At 37.7% G+C, this 18,767-nt stretch overlaps 3 protein-coding genes across 3 annotated transcripts; all 3 read right to left on the bottom strand.

Moving 5' to 3' along the window:
- Positions 1–5,389: 5,389 nt before the first annotated feature.
- Positions 5,390–7,647, bottom strand: BDBG_06833 (mitochondrial outer membrane protein porin). The gene is made up of 6 exons (XM_002622669.2): positions 7,348–7,647; positions 7,199–7,232; positions 7,034–7,122; positions 6,900–6,930; positions 6,202–6,704; positions 5,390–6,082 (listed from the first exon to the last, which is right to left on the bottom strand). The coding sequence occupies exons 1-6, from the start codon at positions 7,393–7,395 to the stop codon at positions 5,933–5,935; spliced, it is 855 nt and encodes a 284-aa protein (XP_002622715.1). The 5' UTR covers positions 7,396–7,647; the 3' UTR covers positions 5,390–5,932.
- A 31-nt stretch (positions 7,648–7,678) lies between these two features.
- BDBG_06834 (asparagine synthetase) lies at positions 7,679–11,297 on the bottom strand. The gene is made up of 8 exons (XM_031722792.1): positions 10,704–11,297; positions 10,497–10,547; positions 10,342–10,367; positions 10,157–10,183; positions 9,883–10,067; positions 8,527–9,797; positions 8,312–8,416; positions 7,679–8,227 (listed from the first exon to the last, which is right to left on the bottom strand). The coding sequence occupies exons 1-8, from the start codon at positions 10,727–10,729 to the stop codon at positions 8,185–8,187; spliced, it is 1,734 nt and encodes a 577-aa protein (XP_031579783.1). The 5' UTR covers positions 10,730–11,297; the 3' UTR covers positions 7,679–8,184.
- Positions 11,298–11,661: 364 nt separating this feature from the next.
- On the bottom strand, positions 11,662–13,582 carry BDBG_06835 (SUMO-conjugating enzyme ubc9). Its single transcript, XM_002622671.2, has 4 exons — positions 13,185–13,582; positions 12,922–13,082; positions 12,795–12,818; positions 11,662–12,698 (listed from the first exon to the last, which is right to left on the bottom strand). The coding sequence occupies exons 1-4, from the start codon at positions 13,217–13,219 to the stop codon at positions 12,445–12,447; spliced, it is 474 nt and encodes a 157-aa protein (XP_002622717.1). The 5' UTR covers positions 13,220–13,582; the 3' UTR covers positions 11,662–12,444.
- Between the last annotated feature and the right edge of the window lie 5,185 nt (positions 13,583–18,767).

Genomic DNA, 18,767 nt, shown 5'->3' on the forward strand with positions numbered 1-18,767 from the left:
CTATCTCTAACTCTTTTAAATAGAGAGATTAAACTCAGTGTAAATGTCAAATGATTAGGAGTATGATTAAACTCCAAGTTGAATTTTAAATATCACATTCAACAAAGAACTGTCAAGGCAGAAAGACTATTGAACAACATAATCAGACTATCAAATACAGAGAGAGGTCTATCCTTCCAGGCTATGAGACAGTTATATATAGCCTGTATTACATCAGTAGCTGATTATGGAGTTCAAGTTTGATGAAATAATCAAGGGAATTTCACTGAACTCTTTCAAAGTCTGCAAAACAGAGCCTTGAGAAGAATTCTGGAAGCATTCAAATCATCTCCTATTAAAGCAATGGAAGTTGAAGCTTCAATTCCTTCTCCTGCTATTAGATTTGAAAAGGCCTGTATGAACTATGCTCTGAGAGTTGTAAAGATGAGCTCAAATTATATAATCAGAGAAAGAGTCTCTTCTTCATTTCCACTAATTAACTCTGAAAATGAACTGGATTGGAATAGATTTCTTGATTGAAATGAAAATAATTCTTCAAAGAAAATGTCTTCTCAACTGTACAGACTATGCTCTCTGATTAAAAATCAATTTTCTTCTTCAAATGTTGAAAAAGTTGATCATGAGAAGTTATCTCTCTGAAGAGAAAAGCTTGAATCTCTTATAGACTTATAAATAAGTGAACTATCAAAAGAGAAAGAATATGAACAGCATTTAAAGAGAATTTCTACAATCAATATAAAAGACTGTATTCTGGTTTATTCAGATGACTCAAAAAATGAGAACTTGAATAGATTAGACACAGGCATTGCTTATACTGAAGATAATATTAATTTTATCTCAGATTTCTGGAATCTAGGCTCTGAATGTGAAGTCTTTGATGCTGAACTATTTGCAATAGTGAAAGCTTTCAAACTCATTGAAATAAAATCTCATAAAAGAGGAAATTGTTTGAAAGAGGCATGGATATTCTCTGATAGTCAAGCTGCTTTAAAAAGACTTAGAAATAGTCAGATTCATAATAGTCAAATGAATCTTGAACTGATCTTAAACTCTGTTTTGAAAATTCAAAAGAGAAGAACATCAAAGCTGATAATTCATCTGCACTGGGTTCCTGCTCACATGAATATTCATGGTAATGAATTGGCTGATTCAGCTGCAAAAAAGGGTGCAGAATTAAGCAGATCTATTCAAAAAATTGTATTCTAGTCTTTTATAAAGAGAAAAATAAAAGAATCTTGTTTAGACAAGTGGAATGAAAGCTGGCAGAAACAAAAGAAGAGTATACATTATTCAAGATTTGAAACAAAACCCAAGTGGAAATCTTGTTCAATTAAATGTAAAAAGAAAATATTCTCATCTATAATACAGCTGAAACTAGGACATGGCTATTTCAAATCTTATATACAAAGATTTGATGATAGATTTAACTCAATAGAATGCTCATTCTGCAATACAAATGAGAATCCTGAGCATATTGTAATGCACTGTGCATTATACAATAGTCTCAGAGCCAGATTGAAAGAGAAGTATGATCTAAATCAATTAAATATGAGATTCTTATTCTCAACTGAGACAGGAATTAAATACTTAATAGACTTTCTATCAGAAACTCAAGCAGCTACAAGAAAATGGCTAAATTCAGAATTATCTGAGTATGAAGAGGAGGAAATTAATCAGATATAGTCTGTTAAAACAGCTATACACTCTCTTTTAATAATTTGTTTTGTTATAGTCTCTCTTTACTCTATCTTTTTCTTTATCTTTTTCTTTCAATTTCTTTCTATCTATTTATTTAATGTGTCTATCTTTGAGACTGTGTTCTTTTTCTCTTTTCTTTTGTCATGATATTGTCAAATGATTTCAAAGTATTAAAAGATGTTAAAACACTGCAATTTGTAAACAGTTTTTGTATTCTGAGCTGGAATTTTCTAATTTTGCATATCTGAAATTGATGAATGTATAATAGTTAACTTTACAGACATAGAAAAAACCCTGAGAACTAAAGTTCTCAGGTAGATGTCATAGTCTCTGACTGCATACATCTATAATTGAAGAATAATAATAATAATAATAATAATAGAAGTAGACTGACCGTGTGACCGTGTCTGAGACCAGGACCAGATTTTTTGATAGTTTCATTACCAATTTGACCGATCTCATTACACAGTTTGAACATTAGATAGTAGTCTCATACTGTCTCAGTGAGACTTACTGTCTACTTTTATCACATTTTCCAAATGGGATCATGATTTCCACTTCTCAATTTAAATTATTTTTATTGCTTTAAATGACTTTAAATCTCATTTGAGTGTTATCAAAAAGCGTTACTTTTTAAAAAATTAAAAATAGTCTAAAAAAAACCTTAAAATGTCTAAAAATAGTAACTTTATGCCAAGAATGGGACTAAATGGGACCAAATGGAACCACTTTCTCATTTTTTTCAAGTCATGGTTTCATTTTAAGATCTTATATATAGTCACTTTGCATGTTTTTTTAATGACTAGTCTCAGCGGGATTCACACCAAGAAATGTATGAGACCAGACCAAATGGGATCAAATGTGAAATTCATGGTTTCAGCGGCCAGTTTAGATAGAAGTCATTGTTACAGATATAACAGAAATAATAAGAGTGAGAGAAGAGATAGATACACAAGATTCTCTCTTTCTTCAGCTGCTTAGTGCAGTATAGATAAGTAACAGTGTCAGTTAAAGACTGTATCAGAGCCTCTTTACAGAGAGAAGATAAAGAAACTATAAGACTCTGCAGACTTAACTCAGCAGCATCTCAAGCAGAGCTCAGGCATATTATAAAAGAGAAACTACAGATTGAACTTCTCACAGATACTGTTTCTCAAATCAAGCTCTCTCTGAGATTCTCTCTGAATAATCACATGAGATTATACATCACTGTGTTAATTGAGAGAAAGAACAGTGTCACAGCAGTAGTGAGAGAGATAGAAGAAGAACTGATCACTAATAAACTGATCAGTAGAAGAGATGATATCTCACTATAAGACATGACTTCTATCACTGTAACTGCAAGAGAAGCAGAAGAAGAAGAAGAAGAAGAAGATGTAATAATAAGAGCAGTACTCTCATAATTTATTGACATTACTGTCTTCATCTTCAACCTGACTTTCTTAACAGTCATGAAGGCTGCAGTCATATTATGAAGACATTTAATCACTAGAAAGTATCAGAATAAGCCTCTTATTATCTTTCAAGAACAATACTCTCATGCACTTACTATTACAAATGAGAGAGAGAGGAGAAAAATGTGTCATAAGAGAGAAGAGATCTTTTTGAAAAATTCTACTACTACTGTTAGCTTTGCCTCTAATAGACTGGCCGCTGAGACTATGAATTTCATATTTAATTTCATTTGATCTGATCTTATACATTTCTTGATATGAATTCTGCTGAGACTAATTATTAAAAAAACATGCAAAGTGACTATATATCAAATCTCAAAATGAGACTATGACTTAGAAAAAATAAGAAAGTAATCTCATGTAATTTCATTTAGTCTTATTCTTAGACTGACTGTGTGACCGTGTCTGAGACCAGAATCAGAATATTTAATAGTCTTATTACTAATTTAACTGATTTCATTACACAGTTTTAAGATTATATAGTAGTCTTATACTGTTTCAGTAAGACTTACTATCTACTCTTATTACATTTTTCAAATAAGATCATGATTTTCACTTCTTAATTTAAATTATTTTTATTGCTTTAAATGACTTTAAATCTCATTTAAGTATTATCAAAAAGTGTTACTTTTTAAAAAATTAAAAATAGGCTAAAAAACACCTTAAAATGTCTAAAAATAGTAACTTTATATTAAGAATAAGACTAAATGAGATTAAATGAGATCACTTTCTTATTTTTTCTAAGTCATGATCTCATTTTAAGATTTGATATATAGTCACTTTGCATGTTTTTTTAATAATTAGTCTCAGTGAGATTCATGCCAAGAAATGTATGAGACTAGATTATAAATCAAATGTGAAATTCATAGTTCTGACAGCCAGTCTACTCATTCTTGACATAAAGTTACTATTTTTAGACATTTTAAGGTTTTTTTTAGCCTATTTTTAACTTTCTAAAAAGTAACACTTTTTGATAATACTTAAATGAGATTTAAAGTCATTTAAAGCAATAAAAATAATTTAAATTAAGAAGTGAAAATTATGATCTTATTTGAAAAATGTAATAAGAGTAGACAGTAAGTCTTACTGAAACAGTATAAGACTACTATATAATCTTAAAACTATGTAATAAAATCAGTTAAATTAGTAATAAAACTATTAAATATTCTGATTCTGATCTCAGACATGATCACACAGTCAGTCTAGTCTTTAAAACACATCACTTTTACGGAGAATTTTATATATAGAATGAAATATGATAAGAGATCTGTAAGTCACTTATTAACTATATTTTTCACATTTCAAATAGATTAGAAAAGTGAAGTTTTTATAAGAAAGTGAAAAATAAATTTATATAAGAATATATTTAATTATTTCATAAGTATTATTAATAATTATTATTAAATTCTGATTATATAAGTAATTACTGAATCAACTGAATAAGACTGAATTTAATCTTCAGTCTCAGTTTTATTCTGATTTTTAAAAAATGATTATTTTTCACTGTTTATTCTGAGAAATTACTCTTATTTCACTATTCTTGAATTAAATCTGGTCATTTTTCATATCATTTCTGAAAGAAATAATTCATTTTCAGATTTTTTTAATGCTCAGTCTGGGTGGGACTCACACCAAGAAATGTATGAGACCAGACCAAATGAGACCAAATGTGAAATTCATGATCCCGCCGGCCAGTCTACTCCAGTCTATATAGGTTGTGTGTAGCCAAGAGCCGTTAACCCTATTGGTTACATGAGAGATAGGAATAGAGGTAAAGAATCCGCGAGGAGCGGGATCTCTTACAATTCTGGTTTTGATTGATTGAATTGCTGGGGTTGTGGAGACCCAAGCCATAATGTTCCACGCTGTTTGAGGATCAACTGGCTCCTTGACCAGGGGAAGATCTATAGGGATACCCGTGGGAAATACTATGTGAGTAATGTTGTCAATCGCGGCCCAAGGATTCCTCTCAATTGATATGAACCATATATTGCCTCTATCGAACGAGCTCTGAGCCGGCATGCTGCACAGGATCCCTCTGTCTCTGCTGTCCCTGTTCACACTATCCCTACCTGCATTCCGAGTGTCCCATCTGCTGTCCCTTTCGCCTGGAGATGAGAGTGATTAACAATTGAAGGATCTTTGTGATTGATGATGATGATGATGATGATGATGATGAATGTGGTGTGAGATGACGGATGAGGGTTTCCCGGCCCCACGGCCATCAAATGATTCAACCAATCATGAGCACCCATGTTAGCCACAACTTCCGCAATTACCACCACTCTTACAAAAGGTATTAATGAGGCTGTCTGCTACAGATATAAACAATATGATGGAAGGCAATTCCTTGTCAATCTGCACAGTGTTTGTCAGTAGACCTTCAAATCTGTCACTGTTAGAGCTGGCTTTGTGAACTGTGAAATCTACTCTATTAATTGCACAGTAATACTCTAAATATACGTATAGCGAAGTAAAAGATTAAAAAAAAGGAAGGGAAGGGAAGTATCAATTTGGAGATCCGCAACCCAAAAAGGGAGGCAGGAGAAAGTGGAAGACAATGGAATACATTAAAAAAAAACCTTTAGAAAGAAGAATGAAATGAGAAGGAAAAATAAAAATAAAAATCGGTATTGCTGCAAATTTTTCTTGGGTTTCTGATGTGTGTGCGCGTATGTATAGAATACAAAAACAGTAGTTTCAGGATTTTCTCTCTTGCTTTATTTCTTTAGTTCACATTTATCACTTTGTCTCTTTCGTTATTTTATCACTTGCTATTTCTATCCTTCAAACGTGAAGCTGGCTCCGACCTTGTGCGCGGCCTGGTTCAACTTCTGGGTGTCGAAGGAGGCACCAAGACCGAGGGTCACACCAGGGCGGAGGAGAACGTTGTAAGCCAATGCAGCGATACCGCGGTCATTAATCTTGGCCTATATCAAAAGAAATTGAGATTGATTAGCGGGAACTTGCACAGACAAAAAGGCTAGCAAATATTTGTAGAACATGCGTGGAAAATTAAGCGGGGAAAGAAAAGCAAAAGCTCACTCACCTTGGCGAAGGAAGAGGGGTCAAGTCTGTACTTGCTGGCAACTTCCAAGCCAACAGTGTTGCCGACCTTGGAATCCCATGTGGCCTTGGCACCAGCCTCGACCTGCGCGTTGACGCGATGGTAGTAGCTGGCGGAGAAGAGGGAAAGGTTGTTGGAGGCAGTGATGGCAGCAGAGTATTCGGGGAGACTGTAGGCGACGGCAGCAGAGTACTTGGTGATAGCAGCCTTCTGCACATCATAACCACCCTCAGCACCGACGAGGAAGCCTTCATGGCCAAGGACAGCGTCGAAGTTGGCAGTGGGGCCCTTGAGGAGATCGAAGAAGGCGCGGGCGTGGATGTTGGGCTGCTTGAAATGGAGGTTCAACTTTGCGCCCTTGGATTGGGAGCTGGGCAGATACTGGGTAAGAATCTCAGCCTTGAGGCCCTTGGCGATGTTGTTGTCCAGCTCGAGCTTGGTGTCGAGGGAGTTGGAGGTAGTCCATGTCTGGGTCAGGGTGAGGCCTGAACATGGGTGAAACATTAGCCTTATTGATGAATGATCCGCGAGTCCAGAAAGGGAAATAACGAAATTGAGGAGATTGGAAGGGTGATAGCGCATAAAAGCCAAATTAATCTTCATATTCCGGAGAGGTTTCGGCCCTTCCTTAAAGGGGGACAATGGCTTTCGCCGGGTATCAGGGAGGAGGAGAGCTTTACCAGTTGGCGCATCAACGTATTTGGCTTCAAGCTGCCGTTGAACCGAAGTATCAGTACCCCCCAAATATATGAGACCTCCAACGACTCCCAAACATGAGAAAATCGGTTCGCTAAAGACATGGCATCGAACTTACGGAGCCATTGATGGGACCCTCGTGGGCGGATTTTCCCTTGACGTTGAATGTAACGCCATTGGGGGCCTTGGATTTGACCTCAATGTTGGCTAGGGAGAAGGTCAAGACATCTGTCAGCACGGGATTCTAAGACATCATTGAAGAACAGGAAACGGGTAACAGTACCGGCGCTGGCGTGGTAGAAATCCTTGTTCAGGAGCTATATATAAATAATCTCAATGGTTAGTGAGGAATTGCGACGCTGGTTTGGTGGTCAAACTTTTAAAAGGGGTGGTGGGTGGGTGTGAGGAGTGATGTTGTTTGTTTTTGCATACATCATTTGCGGCCTTGGCAATGTCACTGAAAGCAGCTGGGGCAGGCATGGTGGGCTAGAGAGAGGAGGAGAAAGAAGAGGTATCAGGCACAGATATAAAAAGAAGCAGAAGATGCAAGCAAAGACAACTTGAGATATGTATCCAGAAGGTGTTGAAGGTGTGATTGAGCGAGGGTCAGTCAGTGGTTGGGGATAAATCAGCTTCTGTTTCTGGCAAAGTTTGGCAACGGAACAAACAAAGCGCCGGAGCAGTGTTTATCCGGCGCAGTGTCGGGAAATTCAGGACCATGGTTGACCGCGGCTGCTGATTGGTTGGACGACTTGTCAGGTACGGATGGGAGAAGTAGTTAGACTCAAGGTTGGTAAGTTTAGTACGTGAGCATTGGTGACTTGAAAAAAATCAAAACGCTTTCTTCTAGAGTTATCTATTTAATAACCACAAAAGAAATGACATATGTATATGCATTGATGAAAACGAAATGGTACCCCCAATGATCTATGCGAAAAGGAAGCGTAGTACCAAAACAACATGTAAACAGTAATCCATGCCAAGCCGAAACCAAAAACCATTGGAAGGAAGACAAGGAAAAGGGAAAGGGGGAAAAGGTATTTATATAAGGCGTAGAGAGGGCTAGGCAGAAGGAGAAGCAGAAACGGCGGCCAGAAAAACAACCACATAAAAAGAACCGAAAAGATAACACGGGTTGTTCCACGAGAGTAACTATGTATGCCATGTTGCATAAATGTTCTCTGCCTATCATAACTTGGTAGACCAGGTGCATCATCTACCTATCCTCTATCCAAAAACATAGGCTCCGTGGTTCTGCCGGGTAGCATTTTATGATCCGCTCTCATACTTGGCAATATGGGTGGAAATCGCACTGCAGACGGGACGATTATTAGCACATATGTATAGAAAAGTTAAAGGGGGCAGAGGGGAAAAGAACAAATGAGATTTTACGTACCGTCCACTAGGGTCCGTCTGCTTGGACCATTTTGGTTTCCACCGCATCACTGTCGATGCGCAGCATGGCGGGAAAAGCTCGTCGAACATCATGCGATACCAGTATCTAGAAGTCAGGCACTCCCAGTTAGCATATTCGAAAAAAAATTATTTCCATTCCCACCAATACGCCATGATGCAATTTGCCTGGCTAGGTAATAAGGTTGTTGAACATACCCTTCCTTCGTATCTGGAACATCATCAGCCCACTCCGGTTTGGGGTTCTTCATCATCTCATCCGTAACATGCAACTCCGCATTATCCTTCAACGCATCAATCCAGCCATACCCGACACCGTCGCTAAACTGCTCCTTCTGGCGCCACAGAATGCTATCGGGGAGGTATGGTTGTGCATCCGGGTCGTCGGAGGTATCAAACGCCTTGCGCAGGATATACTTCTCGATCCGGTCCTTAGTGATCATCTTCTCCTGCGGGTCGACGCCCATGGATACCTCGAGCAACTGCTTGTCCAAGAACGGCACGCGCGCCTCCACGCCCCATGCCGACGTGGACTTGTTGGCCCGCAGGCAATCAGCGAGATGGAGGTTTTTCACTCGGGACACGGTCTCGTCGTGGAAGGCTTCCTTGCTCGGGGCGGCGTGGAAGTAGAGGTAGCCTCCGAAGATCTCGTCACTGCCCTCACCGCTAAGCACCATCTTGACGCCCATGCCTTTGATCTTTCTGCTCAGCAGGTACATAGGTGTAGATGCGCGGATGGTGGTGACATCGTAGGTCTCCAAGTGGTAGATGACGTCAGAGAGGGCGTTGAGGCCATCTTCAAGAGTAAACGTGAAAGCATGATGCTTTGTTCCGAGGAATTTGGCCACTTCGAGAGCGGCCTTGGTGTCCGGGGCGTCGGGAAGGCCGATAGAGAATGAATGGAGCTGTGGCAGGGTAGTCACGGTGCATAACTCGTTGGAATCGTCAATGCCGACCAGTCCCGAGCTTGAAGACGCTCCGTTAACCCCGTTAGTCGCTGCGGCGCTAGACAGAGCTTGTTGTCGTAGCGTCTCCCGCTGCGCGATGGAGGCCACTAAACTCGAATCCAACCCTCCAGAAAGGAGGACACCATATGGAACCTCCGCCATCAATCGTTTCCGCACCGACTTTTCCAGAGTCTCACGGATAAGTTTGTAGTCAACGGGAGTGGACGGGACGTTGGTGGGGTCCCACCATTTGGGGTCGAAATATCTGGTCATAGTGTTGCTCTTGGAATCGTATACATGGCCTGGAGGAAAACTAATAATCTTGTCGCATACGGGGTGTAAGCTCTTCAGCTCTGAGGCGAAATACACCGCACCGGGAGTTTGCGATGACCAGCCCTGGTAGAAACTAGTGATGCCAATGGGGTCTCGCGCAGCGACGACTCTGTCTTCCTTCTTGTCAAGTAGGACCCACGAGAACATGCCGTCGAGGAATTTAGGGGCGTCGATGCCATGTTCCATGTACTAACATCGGTGGTAAAAGGAAGTTAGCGCAAACCCGCAACATCAGTTGAAAAAGGAGAGGGGGATTGCAGGAATTAGGACTCACCAGTGGGATAATAACTTCGCAATCTGAATGTGTCTTGAATTTGTATGGAGTTTTCAGACCCTTTCGTAGGATTCTGTGGTTATAAATTTCGCCATTGACGGCGAGGGCAAGGGTGCCATCGTCGTTAACCAGAGGCTGGGCGCCAGAATCAACGCCAACAATGCTCAACCGCTCATGCGCAAGGACTAGAGAGTAAGATAGGATGCCAGGTCAGCCAAACTCGCTATGGTCGGTGGAACGGGAGCTTGTCCCTGTCTGTGCGCGGAATACTGACTTGTGTTGTTTGCAACGAAGTTTCCACCTATAGTACAGTACAGAAGGGTAGATATATGTCAGTCACCATGCACAGCAGTAAAAGTTGATAATAGATACTAGGGTCTTTCCTCCTCCTCCTCGTCCCTTCCTCCGCCACTGTGAGAACACTGAACACGGGATGGATGTGTGCGTGGGGTGACTCACTCCAATCGGGACCACGATGGCGTACGCTGTAGATTTCAAATAACAAGCAGAATTTTTAGCAACACGGTCCATTTCCTCTTTATACTGAAATATCCAAACTAAAGAACCACTAAGCCAGGAGGTTGTGGTGGCAGGGGGAGGTTGAAACCACTCACGCTTTCGCCATGCGCAAAGCCGTAGGCTTGAACTTTTGCACATCTGGGTGACTGCATTTGTAGAAGATCACGTCAGTATGAAGCTATCCTTTTCTTATTTTTCGTTTTCCAGCACTTTGATTGTAGAGATTCCTCAAATGGAGGGATATGTGCTTTCATAAATCCCTTTTCACTGAGCGGCAAATGGTCGGGCTGTAGTGTACATACCAGTGACAAGCAAAAATCCCACACATGACTTGACTGGTCCGTCGTGCTGCTTCTTCTGTACCGGAGAGCGGATGGAGAAAGGTTACGACACTCAAAGAAGAGAGCGAAATTCACGGGCCTGAGGAAATTTTTTTTAAGGCGAAGAAAGAGAGAATGAATTGGCCGGATGGTATTAAGTAAAAGAGGAAAACAAGAGAACAGAGAGCAGAGAGATTTTATTTTATTTTATTTTTTGCGCGGGGTGATGGACAGAAAAGAAGCACGGGAGTCACATAGCACGCGAAGTCGGAGGCGGGGTTGTTCAACGTGGCCGCCCTCCTCCCTCTTTTTGCTTCTTTTTTCTTTTTTCTTTTGTGTTTCTCTTTTTTTTTTTTTTTTTTTCTGATTTAGCCTTTTGTACGGCAGTCTATGGTGACAAAAGTGTCAAATGGCTGTTTTTTCAGCGTAAAGGCTTAATTCCACATAATACTGATTTTATAGTCATGCACCAATTACACTAGTCTTAATGTAGTTAGTATATTCCTGCATATGGTTTAGTCAGACTTGGCGTTCAGACTGAGCTCCACCCCACAGATCTCTTACCCTGTAACCTCCCACCCAATGAAAGCCCTCAGGGATATAGATATAGAGTTACCCTTGTGTATAGAGCGGGTATAGAGAGACCCTCTGGGTAGAGGACCCCTGTGTATAGAGCCCCCGGGTATAGAGACCCCTGAGCATAGAGACCACTGGATATAGATTCCTCTGAAGACTCTGAGTACTGTCTTAGGTCAAGAGCCCTCCACTGATGTGGGTCATTATTTCATACAACCTCCAATGAGGAGACCTTGATTGCTAATACAATCAGTATCATTAATGTGTGCTCATTGTAACACTAGTATAAAATACCCATTTGTCACATTTGTCACTTATAGACTGCCGTATTTTGCCCCCCTAAAACGTTTGAGTCATATGGCGGGGCTAGGGAAGTTCGCTTTTAGGTTTCGTTCTCCTAACTAGCTGATAAGATATGCTTTTTTTCCCGCTTTTTTGCCTCTCTCTCCTTCAGGCACGACGCCAGTTGTTCTGCTCTCTTCCAAAAAATCCAAAATCAATATATTTCTTATCTTTACCCTTGCAATCTCAGCCCATGTTGCCCCTGGGATTAACCCATGTCGCAAATGCAGTCTACGGCTTGCCAACTCAATTATCCCTACCTACCCACCGTCAAAGCTCAACCATTAGCAGCTGTAAGCGCCGATTTTCGGCCTCGCATTCTAAAGAAGAATGTACAGGCAAGTTTTAAAGAGTAGTAAAATGAAATGGTTAGTTAGCTACAACGCGCGCTCGTTGTGTGTAGTCAGACTACTTGGTGTAAAATATGAAGTACTTGAAGCACGTACTCTATACCTCACCAGTTCACCTTTGTAAGGCTAGGATATCTTTGATTTTCCTCCAAAAGGCTACCCAAGAGAACAGAACTTATTACTACGTCGAATGCTTTCTCGTGAAATCTGGAGTAGCTAATCCAGCGTACGTAACAAAAGAGAAGGAAATAGGAGAAATGCAGAGAGAAGCGCATTGTGGGGTGGATTTCAAAACAATAAATCATGGAAGAAGACAAAAAAAGCTCAACACACACGGAGAGCGGCAACGCAAAATAAATAACAACCAAGACGCCCTGCTATAAACTAAGAAAAGCACACTTCACCCAACACCCCAGGCACTACCGTCGGGAGATCGTTGCAGCCGATTTACAATGCTACAAACCCGGATTCTCCCTGACAACTTGTCTCACTTTCTTCTCGTACGCAGCGCGGTCCTTCTTGAATAGGGTATATGCTTCAGCCTGGGCGGGCGACTCAGGGTTAGGGTCGTCTAGAAGATCCTGGATCCCGAGAAGGATCTGTGGGATGGTGATCGCTGGTCTCCAGCCTTCCTCTTCGTTTAGGATGGACAGGCAGACGGTGCCGGAGGGGTAGACGTTTGGGTGGAAGAGTGGTGGAACGAATTTGCCTGTGGCCGAGTTAGTTCCCAAAAAAAAAAAAAAAAAAATCCCATTTATCATCACTCAGCAAGACGAGAAGTTATATTGTTGAAAGAAGGACATACACTTTGGGGGTTTCGTAGGATACTCTGTAGGGTGTATAACCAACAGCAGTTAGAAATCGCTTTCTTTATATTTCATTTCATGCAGAAATATAAAAGGCAAGCGAGCGATGCTGATGGAACACATTACCTTCTGGAAAGATAACTTCCAACTTAAACAAGCCCCCCGCCCATATGGTCTTCTCTTTACCGGGAATACCACACTCCCAGTACTTCATGTCCTGCGCACCGGCCGCATTTCTACGTGGCTTCGCATAGAAACCGTAGGGATGGTTTTTTCTCCATTGTTTCCTGAAGCGCAAAAGAAGCAGGGACATATTCGTCAGTAAGAGAGAATCTTACAAAAGACCCTTACAATATAAAAATGGTAGTCATGGACTACGCCGGACTGACCGTTCCTCTGTTAGTCGATTTATACAAAGAGACATGGCTACAAATGTCCTGCGTTATGAAAGACCAGACTTAGGCCGGAAATGACTTTCCACAAGGCTGTCAATTGGGTTCGCAGACTGAGGACGAAGTAAGTAGAAATAATATGGGTTCGATTTGGAGATGGAGGTGCCGCTTTTGTCTATCGTGCACGGGGTGGCCTGTGAGGAGGTTAGGCGGAAGGGGAGAACCAAGACAACTTGCAAAGAAGAAGAAGAAACACAGAGAGAAGAAGAAGAAAAAGAAAGACAAAGAGAAGAAGAAGAACTGGAATAAGAAGTGAGGGTTTTGTTGAAGAGTGAAGGTTGCAGGCCCAGAACGTGACGTCATGTGACACAGGTTAATGTTGGTGATTACTACATCTACCCTAATCACGTGCCACCCAACATATAGTTTCACCTTAGATAGATTACACATAGACAACAACATTATTCTTCAACAGGTTATGAAGCCCTTCTATAAATAATCACTGATAACATGTCAATCACATCTTCACATATCATTGAATGTGTCTAGATGTCTCTTTGAATCTATGATTAATTTGAGATCCGGTAGAATGTCAGATTTGATAAAGAAATACATATCAGTGTGTAGAAAATGAAATCTGAAAGTACTGAAAGTATAATAGAGAATAACAGTCAACTTGATAACATCTACAATAAATAACTATGAGAATGATTTTACAGATCTGCTTATTCACAACATCATCAGAATGTTAAATTATGAGAATAATCTATATAATTCACTCTCTGTGAGTGAGATAGCTCATATAAAGTTGAAAATAATGAAACTTTAATAGGAAATTGAATGAGTGAAAACTAGCAGAGTAAGTAAGACTCTGACTTATACTGATAACACTGTCAGTGTGAATCTGACACAGTTTCTACAGGAACAAGAAAGAACATCTGCTCTAATGAAGGTTTTAAGAAAATTTCAAGATCAGATTAAGTATATCAGAAAATCAATTACTCTTACAGACTTTGAGAACTATTTATTGTGAAAGAAAGAGATCTTACTGATTATAAAGCAATTTCACACAGTTGATATTATTGATAAGAAGTAAATCAGTTCTATGAAGAATACAAGTAATAATATACAATGATTTTGAGAAGAATATAATATATAGCTGTATAATTATATATGATTCATAATTACTTCACAGATGAAATCTGTCGGATTGAGTGTCACGGATGAATATGTTGGAGACATATGAATCTTATGTGTATCAAGATCTGCTTGTTATATTATCCATGCCCATCTAATATATCTATTTCAGACAAAAGATAGAGCTATTTATAGTAAAATATATGTGCGAGCCAAGAGAGCTAGCATAAGCGAGTATTAGACAAGCGTTGTAGTAAGCTGATGATGATGATGAGAAATATTGTAGTAATACGATGTTGATGGCGTTCAGTAGTGTATAACCTCTTTTTTCCTGACAAAATCTCATTTTACAGTATCAAAGAAATCTGAGCTATTCATCTACACTCTATGAAAGATTATAGAGAAGAATTTCACTGAAAGACTTGTTATTAGAAGAATAAGATTATATAGAGAAATTATAACTCTGTCTGTTAAGACTAAGAGCTCTGATTGAGTCTTTATCAAATATTTAATTACTATACAGACTGAATATATATATCTAGAATTTAAGGCTGAGAACTACATGTTTTTTATTATTATTATTATTATTATTATTCTTCAATTATAGATGTATGCAGTCAGAGACTATGACATCTACCTGAGAACTAAAAGTTCTCAGGGTTTTTCCTATATCTATACAGTTAACTATTATACATTCATCAATTTCAGATATGCAAAATCAGAAAATTCCAGCCCAGAATACAAAAACTGTTTACAAATTGCAGTATTTTAACATCTTCTGATACTTTGAAACCATTTGACATGACAAAAGAAAAGAGAACACAGTCTTAAAGATAGACACATTAAATAGATAGATAGAAAAGAATAGAAAGAAAAAGATAAAGTAAAATAATGAGAGACTGTAATGAAACAAATTATTGAAAGATAGTATATAGCTGTTTTAACAGACTATATCTGATCAATTTCCTCCTCTTCATATTCAGATATTTCTGAATTCAGCCCTTTTCTTGTAGCTGCTTGAGTTTCTGATAGAAAGTCTATTAAGTATTTAATTCCTGTCTCAGTTGAGAATAAGAATCTCATATTTAATTGATTTAGATCATACTTCTCTTTCAATCTGACTCTGAGACTATTGTATAATGCACAGTGCATTACAATATGCTCAGGATTCTCATTTGCATTGCAGAATGAGCATTCTATTGAATCAAATCTATCATCAAATCTTTGTATATAAGATTTGAAATAGCCATGTCCTAATTTCAGCTGTATTATAGATGAGAATATTTTCTTTTTACATTTAATTGAACAAGATTTCCACTTGGGTTTTGTTTCAAATCTTGAATAATGTATACTCTTCTTTTGTTTCTGCCAGCTTTCATTCCACTTGTCTAAACAAGATTCTTTTATTTTTCTCTTTATAAAAGACCAGGACACAATTTTTTGAACAGATCTGCTTAATTCTGAACCTTTTTTTGCAGCTGAATCAGCCAATTCATTACCATGAATATTCATATGAGCAGGAACCCAGTGCAGATGAATTATCAGCTTTGATATTCTTCTCTTTTGAATTTTTAAAATGGAGTTTAAGATCAGTTCAAGATTCATTTGATCATTATGAATCTGACTATTTCTAAGTCTTTTTAAAGCAGCTTAACTATCAGAGAATATTCATGTCTCTTTCAAACTATTTTCTCTTTTATGAGATTTTATTTCAATAAGTTTGAAAGCTTTCACTATTGCAAATAATTCAGCATCAAAGACTTCAGATTCACAGCCTAAATTCCAGAAATCTGAGATAAAATTAATATTATCTTCAGTATAAGCAATGCCTGCACCTAATCTATTCAGATTCTCATTTTTTAAGTCATCTGAATAAATCAGAATAGAGTCTTTTATATTGATTGTAGAAATTCTCTTCAAATGCTGTTCATATTCTTTCTCTTTAGATAGTTCACTTATTTGTAAGTCTATAAGAGATTCAAGCTTTTCTCTCCAGGGAGATAACTTCTCATGATCAACTCTTTCAACATTTAAAGAAGAAAATTGATTTTTAATCAGTGAGCATAGTCTGTACAGTTGAGAAGGCATTTTCTTTGAAGAATTATTTTCATTCCAATCAAGAAATCTATTTCAATCCAGTTCATTTCCAGAGTTAACTGATGGAAATGAGGAAGAGACTCTTTCTCTGATTATATGATTTGAGCTCATCTTTATAACTCTCAGAGCATAGTTCATACAGGCCTTTTCAAATCTAATAGCAGAAGGGGGAATTGAAGCTTCAATTTCCATTGCTTTAATAGGAGATGATTTGAATGCTTCCAGAATTCTTCTCAAAGCTCTGTTTTGCAGACTTTGAAAGAGTTCAGTGAAATTTCCTTGATTATTCCATCAAACTTGAACTTCATAATCAGCTACTGAGGTAATACAGACTATATATAACTGTCTTTTCTTTTTACATTTAATTGAACAAGATTTTCACTTTGATTTTATCTCAAATCTTGAATAATGTATGATCTTCTTTTGTTTCTGCCAGCTTTCATTTCACTTGTTTAAACAAGATTCTTTTATCTTTCTCTTTATGAAAGATCAGAACACTGTTTTTTGAATAGATCTGCTTAATTCTGAATTATTTTTTGCAGCTGAATCAGCCAATTCATTACCATGAATATTCATATGAGCAGGAACTCAATGCAGATGAATTATCAGTTTTAATATTCTTTTCTTTTGAATTTTCAAAACAGAGTTTAAAATCAGTTCAAGATTCATTTGATCATTATGAATCTGACTATTTCTAAGTCTTTTTAAAGCAGCTTGACTATCAGAGAATATTCATATCTCTTTCAAACTATTTTCTCTTTTATGAGATTTTATTTCAATGAGTTTGAAAGCTTTCACTATTGCAAATAGTTCAGCATCAAAGACTTCAGATTCACAGCCTAAATTTCAGAAATCTGAGATAAAATTAATATTATCTGAAGTATAAGTAATGTCTGTGTCTAATCTATTCAAATTCTCATTTTTTGAGTCATCTGAGTAAATCAGAATAGAGTCTTTTATATTGATTGTAGAGATCTTCTTCAAATACTGTTCATATTCTCTCTCTTTAGATAGTTCACTTATTTGTAAGTCTATGAGAGATTCCAGCTTTTCTCTTCAGAGAGATATCTTCTCATGATCAATTTTCTCAACATTTAATGAAGAAAATTGATTTTTAATAAGTGAACATAGTCTATACAGTTGAGAGGACATTTTCTTTAAAGCATTATTCTCATTTCAATCAAGAAATCTATTTCAATTCAGTTCATTTCCTGAGTTAACTGATGAAAATGAAGAAGAGACTCTTTCTCTGATTATATGATTTGAGCTCATCTTCATGACTCTCAGAGCATAGTTCATACAGGCCTTTTCAAATCAAATATTAGAAGGTGGAATTGAAGCTTCAATTTTCATTGCTTTAATAGAAGATGATTTGAATGCTTCCAGAATTCTTATTATTATTATTATTATTATTATTATTCTTCCATTATACTCATATGCAAGCAGAGCTTATGATGAGTCCTTGTGTGATGTTAAATACAGGTTAAGTGTTGATTATACAGGAGGAAATACAGGTGTTGAGACCACGCCAAGATAACAAGAACATAGGAAAATACAAAGGAGTGACAATTAGATACATGTGATAATAACTTCCCAGCCCAGGAACATAGAGTGATTCATTGGAGCGATTTGTACATCTCTGTATTTATTAGAAACCTGAGGTGCTTGAGTTCCAGATTTAATGTATCCCCTGCGGGTTTCGAACCCACGCGCCTTGATTTCCCATGCCAAGGCACTACTGAGTGGCTGCATTAACCATTCAGTCATTAGGGCTTCCAGAATTCTTCTCAAAGCTCTGTTTTATAGACTTTGAAAGAGTTCAGTGAAATTATCTTCATTGTTCTATCAAACTTGAACTTCATAATCAGCTACTGAGATAATACAGACTATGTATAACTGTCTCATAGCCTGAAAGAATAGACCTCTCTTAGTATTTGATAGTCTGATTATACTATTCAGTAGTCTCTCTGTCTTGATGATTCTTTGATGAATATGATATTTAAAATTCAACTTGAAGTTTAATCATACTTCTAGTCATTTGACATTCAAACTGAGTTTAATATCTTTATTCAAAAGAGTTAGACTTAATTCTTTCTCATTAAATCTGGAAAAAAAGTGAATTAACTCAGTTTTATTCATATTAAATTGAATTGAATTGATATCTGCTCTAACAAAGATTTTCTTTACTGCTTTCTCAATCACTTCTAAATTCTCTTTGATTGTCTTTGAACTGTAGAGTAGATCAATATCATCTACATAACTTGAAGATCTTACTATTTTCATCTCTCTATTCTTGAATAGATATGCAGTGTATATTGCAAATAAAATAGATGAGATTGAAGATTC

Source organism: Blastomyces gilchristii (genome assembly GCF_000003855.2).
Source record: "Blastomyces gilchristii SLH14081 genomic scaffold supercont1.16, whole genome shotgun sequence".
Classification (NCBI taxonomy): domain Eukaryota; kingdom Fungi; phylum Ascomycota; class Eurotiomycetes; order Onygenales; family Ajellomycetaceae; genus Blastomyces; species Blastomyces gilchristii.

Excerpts from the sequence above, each read along its gene's own strand:
- BDBG_06833 (XM_002622669.2), bottom strand. The coding sequence starts at position 7,395 with ATGCCTGCCCCAGCTGCTTTCAGTGACATTGCCAAGGCCGCAAATGAT. Across the intron at positions 6,705-6,899 it reads ATACGTTGATGCGCCAACTG|GCCTCACCCTGACCCAGACA; the intron begins GTAAAGCTCTCC and ends ACCCATGTTCAG. Across the intron at positions 6,083-6,201 it reads ACCCCTCTTCCTTCGCCAAG|GCCAAGATTAATGACCGCGG; the intron begins GTGAGTGAGCTT and ends CTTTTGATATAG.
- BDBG_06834 (XM_031722792.1), bottom strand. The coding sequence starts at position 10,729 with ATGTGTGGGATTTTTGCTTGTCACTG. Across the intron at positions 10,548-10,703 it reads GGGATTTTTGCTTGTCACTG|TCACCCAGATGTGCAAAAGT; the intron begins GTATGTACACTA and ends CTACAAATGCAG. Across the intron at positions 10,068-10,156 it reads CTTCGTTGCAAACAACACAA|TCCTTGCGCATGAGCGGTTG; the intron begins GTCAGTATTCCG and ends CTTACTCTCTAG.
- BDBG_06835 (XM_002622671.2), bottom strand. The coding sequence starts at position 13,219 with ATGTCTCTTTGTATAAATCGACTAACAGAGGAACG. Across the intron at positions 12,819-12,921 it reads GGAAGTTATCTTTCCAGAAG|AGTATCCTACGAAACCCCCA; the intron begins GTAATGTGTTCC and ends TACACCCTACAG. Across the intron at positions 12,699-12,794 it reads TCCTACGAAACCCCCAAAGT|GCAAATTCGTTCCACCACTC; the intron begins GTATGTCCTTCT and ends ACTCGGCCACAG.